Here is a 12,015-nt window from a genome sequence, read left to right on the forward strand (position 1 = left end):
GTAGTGACTTTGGCTTTGGGCATATCCCCCAGGATGCCAGGAACCACTGGGTTTCCATTCATCTGACAGGTCCCTTGCAACTTTGAATGTGGAATGTCCCTTTAATCAATTAATTGTTTTCATCTAATGTCTATTAAGGTTGATTCCATTTAGCTCCTCCATCCCTCACAGCCGGTCTTTGGTTCCCGCCCCCCGCCCCCTAAACTTTCAACACTGAGAATTCCAGTTAGACTAAGAAGGAAATAAGTCCTAGCTAAGGTTGCTTTCCCATGGGGAAAATTGTTTCATTTTGAAATTCTGTCGCACAAGAACAACAATAAAGTAGCAGTTTCATTTAAAAAAAAAAAATAAGGGGTTATTTTGCTCCTGGAAAGTTTTTTATTCAAATGACTAATCGGATCTCACATGTCAGCTTAAAAAAATATATCTGACTTAGGTCCTTACAAAATGACAGATGATAAGCTGGGTGATAGTTTGGAGCAAGACAATGAAAGCATTGTTTACCCAGAAGATTGAGTAACTCGTTCAACAAAAGAGTTTCTTGGGTATCTATTGTACGTACAACTAAGAGACTTACGGAGGCTCTTATAATCTCTGCAAAGCTCTTTTCCAGCCAGCTTCAATAACTTGAAGCAAATCAAATCATGCAGAAATCTGTCTCTACCAGAAAGAAACCTACGAAGATACAATATGAAGAAAGAAACAAAGAAACAGACACAAGATAAGGTTTAGAATGGTCGGCTTTTTCTCATAAACATTTTGTTTGATTATTATTAAATTACAACCCAGAGACAAAAGGGAAAAAAAAACCACGTACACACACAGTAAAGTCACTATTAAATTAGGTCTTTTTACCTCAACCTTTCTTTACAATACATACACATATAAAATTGCACGTTAAGATATGCATGAACATCAGTCATTGAAGATTAAATATCATTCGGACGTAGATCCTTGTATACATTCCAGATATGCACAAAGTCGAGGCTTTTTTGTTTGGTGGGTGGAACTGGATATGTGCAGGAGTTAGGTACAAGCAAAAGAACACTTCGGGGTGGGATCTTTCTTACAAGTGTGGCTCTGAGACAAATTTGTATTGTAGATAGCTTATTTTGACCACAGAGAAGCAAAAAATGATAGAGAGGCCCAGAACACGACCGAAATGGTGATATATTTAAGTCAGCAGCTGCTCTCTCAGTCTTCTCCATGCAGCGATCTCAATACTCTCAGAATTAATTTTTTTCACCCCCTCCTCCCATCCACGCAACAGCCCGGCCTTTCCCTAACTCCAGGCTGACACACTGTTTATGGAGAGCGGTGGTTACGCTGAGGCAGGAGCTCTGGCATTTTGAAGGTGACACAATCCTTGCTGAAAACAGATCCCTCGGGACCCCTCTCTAGGCCAGCAATGGACCAAGGTGCAGGCTGGCACCCAGCTGTGCAACACACAGGTCCTCAAAAGGCCAGGATTCCTTCCGGAAAGCATTACAAATGTGTTTTTTCTTCTTCTGTTATATATTTATCCGCCTAGATGATGGTTACCACAGACTCACTAAATTGAAAGAAACTTTGAGGGATACCCTGCAAGAAGAATGGGGGTAGGGTGAAGAGATTGTGTTGGAGAGAGGCTGTGGCCGTGTAGCTCAGTCAGCCGGGCCTGGCATCCACCACACAGTCCAAGCTGATACCGAACTCTCCATCCATATGCTTCAGCCTCCCCCCTCCACCCCTGGCTGGGGTGTGGGGGAGGGAGGGAGGAGAGAGGGGAGGGGGGAAGCTGAGATTACAGTTGTATGCCACCATACCCAACGGGGAACAAGACAGTAATGAGAATCAGCTGGAGGGAGGGGCGGAGGGGGTGGAAGTCAGAATTATTCTGGAACCCATGTGTGTCTCCTGCTGTTCCCCGGGGGGGTGGGGGGGGAGGGGAGGAGGGGTTCATTCTTCAAGCCAGTGGAAACTGTGCTGTGGTAGCATCTTCTGATCCAGACTCCATGTTGTCTCCTGGGGGGGGGGGGGTCTTTTGGGTGAGTGGCTGGGTCTCTGCATCTGAGACACCCAGGCGTAGAGATGGCTGCATGTAAAGAAGAAGAAGACAGGATCCAGGGAGGGGTCTACACAGCCCAGGGCCGCATGTCCGGATGCCAGTTTGGTTGGGCACACAATCTAGAGAGTGCTGCGCTTCTTCCTAAGGGGACTCTGGCTGCCGCAGGGTTTCAGTTCTGCATACTGCACCTGTGAAAACAAGCAGACGCGAAGCCAGCGGTTAGGTAACCCTAGCTTACCACCGAGTGTGTTAATGGCTCCCCAAGGCACTGGGAGGAAGGGTCAAAGGTAATGAATCATTTTCTGAACGCCAAGAACATGGGTTGGGGGCAGGCGGGCTGGGGTGGGAGAATTAATTGCAGGAAGGATTTGAGAAGCCATGCATCATTTCTTGAAACCCCCAAAAATATCAAAAGCAGATATTTTTTTTCTCTCCCCTTCCCTTCCTAATGAGATGCGTGGAATTCTACCTGCGCCGGGCACGGCCAGATGATCTAAGTTTCGTGCACTGTGCCAATTTTCAACCATAAGGAAGTTTAATGACCACCTCTTGGGAATGTTTATCTTCATCAAGGACATACTTAACTTAGGGAGATTTATTCATCTAAAATATATATATATAAACCTAAAATCTCAGCCAATTAGAGTCATTTATTTTCCCTAAGAGGGGAAAGAAATGGCAGAAATTGATACAGGGCCCCCAGACTTCTATAAAGTTCTCTTTTAAAAGAAATTAATTCCGCTTCCAATACAATGGCTAAAACATCTGAGTCAGGCACAGGGGCTCAGGGAGATGCCCTTGGCATTGTGGCATGGTGCTGTTAGAATGCCCCCTTCGAGGGCTGGGAAGGTGGCTCAGTGATATAGCACTTGCCTTGCATGCATGAGGCCCTGGGTTCAATTCCTCTGCACCACATAAGCAGAAAAAGCCGCAAGTGGCGCTGTGGCTCAAGTGGTAGAGCGCTCGCCTTGAGCTGAAGAGCTGAGGGACAGCGCCCAGGCCCAGAGTTCAGGCCCTCACAACCAACAAAAAAAAAAAGAATGCCCCCTTCACCAGGCCAGGAGCCACTTGCAAACATTCTTTTTGTTGAATCTCCCTGTACACAAGCCAACTCCCGCTGGAAGACCACTCCCAGAGGACTGGTTCTTCTCTCTGCATAGACAGTCCTGCAAGGGGCTTGATGGAAACTTCTCTTCTCTGAGGATACAGCCTGGACCTCACAGGGTGTCACCCCCCCCCCCCCCAGTGATGGGACAATGCAAACACACCACTTAGCTGTGTGGCTGGGACAGGTACTGGTAGAAACGATTGTATGACTGACCCCATGGGCTGGCTCATTCTAGCATTTGTGCCAAACTGTCCCCAAGGACATTCTGCCCAATCAGGAGATAGGCTACCAGAGGCCGAAAGCAGATACATGCAAAGATTAAAAATAAAACACCACTATTCCTTCTAGTGTTTGGTGACCGTCTAAGGGACAAAAATGATGATCATCTCCCACAAAGCAGAGTCCAGGTCATCTTTAATTGTGTCACACCGATGTGAAAGAAAAAGATGCATTTCAACAGCGAAATGTATCAGGAAATGAAGGCCAAAGTGGGGGATAAAATAGCGTCACGGTCAGTTTTAATCTCCAAAAACGTGGAATTAAGAGGGAGAGGAATTCTGAGAACTGGAGGCCCCAGGAATCTCAAATCCACCCAGAGATATCAGGGGGCCGGTTGTGTTCCAGGAGACCTCACAGTGGAAAAAAAAAAAAAATCAATATTTGATTTGGGATTCTCTCTGAGAATAAGGAACTGTGCCTTTGATGGTCATGATTTCACACCACGGTCTCCCACCTACCTACTCAGTATTAGAGAGAGAGCTCCCTGCCTTCCTTTCCTCTACACGGAGAGTAGGCTAAATCTGCAGGACCACAGCTCAAGCTGTTCTCTGGGGCTGCGCTGCCTTTGTAAGCCTGGTTATCCACAAAAAATGAGACACTGCTGGACTAAGCGTCCGTTCCCTGTGAATAATACTTGCGATTGATCTCAAGTTATTTCCACGACATGTATTAGAGAAAACCAGGGACTTCGCCCTCAGCATCCCTAAAGTCTTTAAAGGAACAAGGAGAGAAAAGGGGAAATAACTGGGGGCAAACAAGCAGAAATAATAATAATAATAATCCTCTTGTCCTCATACTTCCCCAGAAAATGCCTGCCACCCGGAAGCAGCAGAAAGGAACACCCGTCCCGTGAGGATCTGATGTGATTCCAGTCCTTGAGCTCATCTTATCCTCTTTAGGGAGACGAGCAATCGAAGCGGGGAGGAACGCCAACCAGCCACTCCAACGGCCGCAGCTCAGTGTGAGCTCCCAATCGTTCCTAAGTACCTCTTTCCCGGGATAATTTTCACCATCCTCTCAAGCTTTAGGCACCAGGTGTTTGGATTTGTGTGGTTTTGCACCTCCCTGTAAGCCAGGTCTCCATTTTGGGGATTTTTTTTTTCCTGGCTCTTTGTTCTCAATGACACAAGCAAAAGCCCTGTACCCCTGGAGCACCAGGCTAGCAGGCCCCTGTTAGTGACAACCATGGACTACAACCATTGACTACGTACCTTTTGAACATCCGATGGTACCCTGGAGAGAAAGTCTAGTAGCTCATTATTGTCGATCGAATAGGGATTTCGAAGCTTCTTCGTAAATTTATTTATGCCTGGAACGAAAACACAGAAGCCCTCGAATATATCTATCTTTAAAAGACTTTGCCGATGGGCGGGTGGGGGGCAGCATTCACAAGTAAAAATTAGTGTGAAAACAATGACGAGATTGCAAGTCATGCACATCTGTCATTTGAAATCACTCACAAAGATTTTTTTTTTCCGTGAAGGAAAGAAACTGGGGAGGGGGGGGAGCGAGTGGGGAATGGTAGAAGAGGGGCTCTCTCCTCTTCAGCTGTGAAAAAGCCCATTACAATCCCAGCAGTGCGGCAGCAAGAAACACACTACAACTGGGGAGCTCATTGGCTTCTTTTTCTTTTTTTTCACTTTTGGAAGATGGCTGATTAACAGCCTCCTCATCTATGAACACAAACGTCCCAGAGGGGAAAAGGCCTTCATTACCCAAAACAAGTCTCTGCTTGGAGCCTGTGGACCCAATGTGACTGGGGGAGCGGAAGGCGAGAGTTTTCCTTCTCAAACACAAACTGCAACAATCCCCCGCCCCTAGTCTCTACTTCCAACTTATTTTCACAGGATCTCTGTCTGTCTGTCTGTCTCTGTCTGTCTCTGTCTGTCTCTCTCTCTCTTTCCCCCCTCCCTCTCCAGAACAGAACTTGACATGTCGATTGTACTTTGCTGCAGGAAACTGTGAAAAAAGGAAAGTTATTATTGGAAAATGATCTGACTATGGTAGCTAACTTTAATGTATAGAATGCAACGCCAGCATGTGGGTTTAGCTGCTGGGCGGTGGAAGGTGTGCCAACTGAAGACCAGCCAAGGGTAATGAGAAGGGGGGAGTCCAGCATTGAAGACATCAATGTATACTGTAAGCTTCTGTCTTGGGTTGCTGTAACTTTGGGCATGCCCTGAGCACATCTCCCAAGCTCTCTCCCATAAGAGGAGAGACTTCCTCTCAATCATGCTTGAGTATCTACCATGTTCCTCAGGGCTGCATGCCTGCTATCCAGTTCATGAACAATAGTCCTTTAAAAAAAAAAGGCAACTTCTTTTTTTTCCTGTTGAGTTTTAGAAGCAGAAAGATTCGGTGGCCTTCTGAAGTTTTGCCACAGAGTGCTTAACAAGGATCGTATCCGAAGCCCTGTCAACCTCAATGATGCTGAATGAATTCTTCACGTAGGTGTGCTCTAAATGTTAAGTTCAACAGTTCCCAACACACATACGTGCGCACTCACACACACACACACCACACACACACAAGGTTTGATGTTTTCTTTTGTTCAATAAATATGACTTTGCTTTCATCTAAAGACTAGACTTCCTGCACAGCATTATACCTAACACAATGCCAGTCCCTGGTTCTTTTCTTTTGGGGGGTCAGATTTGCATCTGCTTTGCAAATGGGGGGCAGCCATTGTTCATGGGTAAATGGTGGCCAGGGGGAAAAGTTCTCTGCAAACGATCATCTTTCCATCGTCAAAGCTGTGCTCTGCCTTTCTTCCCTCTACCCTGACTTGCAAGCCTCATATTTCTAACTACCCCCCACCCCAGAGTTCCTTTTAAACCAAAATACTCTTGCTGTGTTATTCTAAAGACATTTAATTGTAGCATGGGCTTTTTGGCAAAAGAAAACAGACAAGGCAGAATGATGAAGGGAAACAAAGACGTATTGAGAAAAGATATATCTCCCATTGTTAATTATATATAGTGCGCGCATCTGGAGTCTTTACAATGAACAGCAAGGCAGGGATAATATCACAGCCGATCAAAACACTGCATTCTTAGTCACTGAGAAGATTATAAACCTGCACAGTAGCTCAAATGCACCAATAAAGGCAGAAGTAGTCCACAATGCACTAGAACTGTCTACATTTGGGGGGGGGGGGGAAACTTTGAATAAAAATTACAAGGCATTCAGATCCCATGCTTCAAAAGTACACCTTATTTTTTTAAGGTCTCTCAGTCATGACTATTTGAGTGATTCTACCATATTATCTGTTATGGAAGATCAAGTGTGAGCAGATCATAACTCCTGGGTCATGGTAAAAGGGGATGGGACAATGTAACCAAGGTTATGGAGCAGGAAAACCCGAGCCCCAGATCCAGCTTGATAATGTATTAGCTGTGTGGTTTCAGGCAAAATACTTAACCCTCCTCTGTCTCTTGTTATCCCACAAATGAAATCTTTTTCTTTTTTACATAAATACATTTTATTGTTATTGTAGAGGTGATGCCTATAGTTACGTAAGTTACAGTTACGTGAGTCAAATAAAGAATACATTTCTTTTGATGCCAATTTTGAACCCTTTCCCTTCTCTCTCCTAGGTTTTCCCTGGCCCACAAGTGGTATAGTTCATTTTCCACCTGGTATCTAGTACAAATGAAATCTTTATCATAAAAGTGTTGCCCTATGTTGTTTCCAGGGTTGATACAATATCACCGGATCCCACAGGCGAGAGGATTCTGTAATCTGTAGTCTGGAAATGTCCCATGACATACAGGATAAAGAGGTTTTGCGCTGTTAGATATGCAATCACAGCCAAGCTGTAGACATCAGCATGCCCACTGTCATTGTCGTTGTTGTTTTTTCAATTTTCTTCTTGTTTTTACAGCCAAGAAGAAAACAGAAAAAGACAAGGGATAAGATTGGGGGGGGGGGAGACAAGAAAAGAACCATTAATGGCCCTAGATCATAGACCAAATGATCGATGAGGCAGACTGGAACGCTCTCATAGGAAAGAAAAACAAATCATCACTTTATTATCAGGCACTTGTACAGGTAAGTAGCAAGTGGCCCTGAGTATAATAACTTTCAGTGGGGCAGAAGAGCCTGCATATTCTTTTGGAAAACCCTGAATGTTTTTCCTATAAGAGAGATTATGTTATCAACTGGAGAGTCAAAGGTAAATGAGTTGTGGATCCTACATTTTAGCTCAGGGAATTTATACCCTCCTAGCAAACTCAAATCCAACTGAGCAATGGTTATCTGAGTGTGTATGAAGAAGGGGGGGGGGGTGGGAGAAGTCCTGGAATCTTTTTTTAAAATTTTTTTCAAAATAATGCTTTCTTGACTGTTTTAATCATAAACTTCCTTTTCAGTAGTATATTTTATTTTTATCATTCTTTAAAATTTTCTTTAAGTAGTTGTACAAAGGAGTTGCCACTCAACAAAGCAGTTTATGAGTTCAGCTCTTCTGGAAATAAGGCTTTCAAATAAGTCTCTAAATTCCAGTAGATGTTTCCTAAGGAAAACTTTGGTAACTTGATTGAACACCTATTTGTCAGTTAAAAAAAAAAATCTCTAGCCAGGCATGGTGGCTCATGCCTATAATCCTAGCTACTCAGGAAGCCTGGGCTGGGCAGGAAAGGCTGGGAGACTCTTATCTCCAATAAACCGCTCAGAAAACCAGAAGTGGCACTGTAGCTCAAGTGGTAGAGTGCTAGCCTGGAGCTGAAGAGCTGAGGGACAGCACCCAGGCCCAGAGTTCAAGCCCTACCACTGACAAAAAGAAAAGAAAATAAAAAACCTCCCACACAAGAGTTCTAGATACAGGAAAAGCAACTCCAAAGAACAGAATAGAAGGAAAAGGGTGGTTGGGAGGAAGTCTCTTATATACAGGAAACCTTGGGTAGAGTGTCTTCTGAGCATGCCCAAAGCCCAAGGTAGAGCTACCAAGGATAGAGACTGTATAGTGTACTGGCATCTCAAACGCTAAACCTCGCTTTCATTACCACCGCCCCATCCTAAGTTATCGCGCACTCCATCTTCCAGGTGAGCTCATATGCTGGCGTTGCAGTACACAAATTGTTAGCAACCATTCACAGCAAGATAATTTCCCGATGACCCAACTACTTTCCTGATGCTTATGGAGAATGTGGGAATCTAAAACCTATGTGCAGATGTATTCTATTCTCTGGAGGAAAAAAAAAATAACCTAGCAAATTTTGGGCTCTTTGTCTACTTTAGGAGTTAAAACAGTTAACTTATGTCTTCATAAAGATTAAAAAAAGAGAAAGCATTAGAACCTTCATACACATAAATAACAAATTGGCTGGGGAAAAGACAAAAGTCCTAATAAAACTACAGAACATATTCCAGGGTGAGCTCACAGGTTTTCCATGATGAGCCAGGCAATAACTTCTGACTAGTAAGCTCATCAGGAAACTATGAGCTTCTGTGTGGAACCTAGAACTAGAGTATAAAACTCAATGTTTTGGCCCACGAGAGAGCATAATAAACTCCAGTTTTATCCGTAAATGGAATCAGTGTTTCATTAAGTAAATGCATAGAGTTGTTTTGTTGTTGTTTTTGTTGGAAACCTGCCAAGATCTTGGAGGATAAGATCAGCAATCGAGTGATTTGGGTAAATAGGAAGAAGGAGGCATCCCAGGTTTGGCAATTAAATTGGGACAGACCAACACAGGAGGTGCCTACAGGGGTCACATCCTTGGATTCCACAAGCCATAGATCGAAAGTATTAGCAAACATCATGTCTATATAGAACATGTACAGGGATTTTTTTTTCCTTGTCACTATTACCTAAGCAATACAGTGTAACAATTACATCGTATTCATAGAGATTGATGCCAGGATATATACAGGTTATGTGTAGAGTCGGTGCCATTTATTTACTGGATGGGAGCTTCTGGTTTTGGGGTGATGTTTGGGTATCCACAGTGGGTCGTAAAAAAAAAACTGGTGTATCAGCCTTCTCTATGGAGAAAAAGATGCACGGAACCAAGCATGTCCCATGTTTGCAAGCCAACTGTGACAGTCAACTTACATGAACTTGAAAATGAACAAAACACATCAAAGGAATCACACCTGGGTAGGATCAAACAGAAAATTTTGAGGTTTAAATGTGGTCTATAATTGGATTTGGAAACTAATTCTTACGGGGGGGGGGGGGGAGATTATTCAGTCAATGTACATTAAGATTTAGTATATGAAGTCTTCAGCTAAAGACTTTGGCCAAAAGATGCCTGCATAATCAGTGGGCCACCAAGGAAGCTCACAGTTCCTCCCTCAGGACCACAGTGTTAGCATTGTTGCCAACTAAACAAATCTTAGCATGACTAGGAGAGGACTCGGACCCATGAAGAGAGGGCTAGAATGTTGCTTCTTCTTTACCTGGACTTACTAAAACATTAAACAACATAGGAACGATTGGATTATAGTCTCTCAACATCTTTCTTGTCCTATAGTGATATGAATTGTCATACTTATCCCATAACTCTCTCTCTCCCTCCCTCCCTCCCCCATCTATCTCTGTCTCCATTCCTGAATGTCTAGTGTTGACTTCCACATCTCACCAGAGTTCTATATCTAGAGATGTTCATGGTTCTACAAGAATGGTAGATTTTTTTTTTAACCAAGCAATTGTAGGTCCTCCGCTACTGCCCCAGGTGAATGCATGTCCAAGCAGCCTCTCACCTAAGTCAACTTCCTGCACGTCTTTACCTGAGAAGATGCCCAGAAGTTGGGAGAACGGAAACCACACAGCCACAGATAAAGGCTGTATCAACTTCTCAACAAACAGGTCAGACACCTCCTGTCAGTCAACCCAGATCCCACCCCTCAACGGGCAAAATCGCAGAGCTTGCTTCTATTTCATCCCACAGCAAGGTGATGAAATCAAGTTCTGAAGTGTATTACAAGACGGCCATTGTGGTCTTCTTTCTTTCCCTCCCTCCCTTCCCCATTTTTGTTAGTACTGGAGTTTGAACTCACAAGCCTTGCATTTGTTTGCTGGGCACACAACTCTACCTACTCTGTGGGTCACGGCCCCCAGCTTTGTGTTTCCTTTACTTCTAAGCAACTAAACTTTATATAGGAACACCATTTCCCCCAGCCATTATCAGTTGCCTTCCGTTCCTCACATCGCTCAAGTAGTCACAGAAAGTCTACCCCCTCACCCATTCCTTCTGGATTTGAGTATGGCGTGAGTTAGTTATTATCGTCTCCCAAAGAGATGAAGTAATACGAGCAACCTGGTGGGCAACTAAATCTTTTACAGCATGCACAGGGGCAAGATGCAGGTGTGTGCTTGCAGGGCGGGCCTCCGCGTTTCTGGAAAGTTACCGGCCGCAGCGATGTATTGTTCCAGAGGATTTATGACTGGGGAAAACCGGGAGGGAAATGGTCTGCGCAGTCGCGTGTTTTTATTTGATCACAGTGATGCAAAGGCGCCATAAATATCTATACAGATCATTCATGCAACTGGGCTTTCCGGGGAGGTCCTGGAAGATTTTCTTCCCCAAATGTTTCCCTTTGGTCTCGTGTTTAATTGCCAACGAGAGCACATTTAAAAGTTCACAGTTGTACTTTAAGAGTTGAGTAATTGGTTCTTACCTCGAACTGCCTGCTAGCAGGAAGGCCAAGGCAAACTTACCCCAGATTAAAACGATGTAACGCAGAGGAACGAAGTACAAGATGACAGTAATGATGGCAAGGACCAGGCAGGCCAGCATCGAGAGGAAAGGGACCGTCCAGTTAAAGGTGCTGTGGACAAACCACATCGATGTCATTTCCTTGAAGCCCAGAGACTTCCACAGTCACCCTGGCAGGTGTATTTTGCACGGGTAGTAAAGCCAAGTCTATTGGCCAAGCTTCTTGAAGCCATGGACTTACATGTCCTTTCATAAAGGATTGTCAAGATCAAACTCCACTGTATGATTTGAGACCCATTAATGAGGAGAAAGAACATCGCCCAGTAGCCATTCTACTTGTTAGAACAGCACTGATTTTGCTTTCCGGGAATCAGAAGTTCCTAACAGAAGACTTATTTTGGTCAAAGAAGTAAGTAGAAAACTCCAATTCTACCACACATGTAGACAAGTAAGCATTAGTTTGATCTATATGCTTCTACCTGGAAAAACAAAGGATGTAGTAACACTTCTATCACAGGTAAATTTGCTAGAGTTGAGCGTAGTCTTCTATTTTAGTAGTGAGTTCAAGATCTGGCACACTGTATACTCTCAACCGGAGGAAAGGAGTTTCCTACTTGTGTGTTTTCTCTGACACTGTTTTCTTGGCTTTGTTCTTAGTGTTTTAAAGTACCTCTTTGGATAGTAAAGAAATCAGTGCTCTGTCATGATTTTATGTTTTATTTTAGCTCACTTTTTTTTTTCTATTTAGTAAGCTTTGTCTTTATCTTGTTCATAATTTAAAAAATAAAGATACATCTTCTTACATGATCAAATTCATCTTTATGTTTCCTTGTCAGTTTCTGGATTTGGTCAAACGATTACAAGCCTACCGCTCATTGAAGTGTTTCCTCCATTTCTTTATTGACGATTTTGATACACCT

The 12,015-nt window shown here is 43.7% G+C and overlaps 1 protein-coding gene across 2 annotated transcripts in view; it reads right to left on the reverse strand.

The window, feature by feature from the left end:
- Nucleotides 1-722: 722 nt before the first annotated feature.
- The window catches only part of Mctp2 (multiple C2 and transmembrane domain containing 2), a 136,378-nt gene continuing 125,085 nt past the window's right edge, over nucleotides 723-12,015 (reverse strand). For both annotated transcript variants that reach the window (XM_042698563.1, XM_042698564.1), the window contains 3 exons: nucleotides 11,098-11,207; nucleotides 4,646-4,743; nucleotides 723-2,235 (listed from right to left, as the gene is read on the reverse strand). In XM_042698563.1, coding sequence (XP_042554497.1) covers nucleotides 2,167-2,235; nucleotides 4,646-4,743; nucleotides 11,098-11,207 — 277 coding nt within the window. In that variant the 3' untranslated portion in view covers nucleotides 723-2,166. The remainder of the gene's footprint in view (nucleotides 2,236-4,645; nucleotides 4,744-11,097; nucleotides 11,208-12,015) is intronic.

Source organism: Dipodomys spectabilis, unplaced genomic scaffold, assembly GCF_019054845.1.
Source record: "Dipodomys spectabilis isolate Male_0828 unplaced genomic scaffold, ASM1905484v1 ptg000233l, whole genome shotgun sequence".
In the NCBI taxonomy this organism is placed as follows: Eukaryota; Metazoa; Chordata; class Mammalia; order Rodentia; family Heteromyidae; genus Dipodomys; species Dipodomys spectabilis.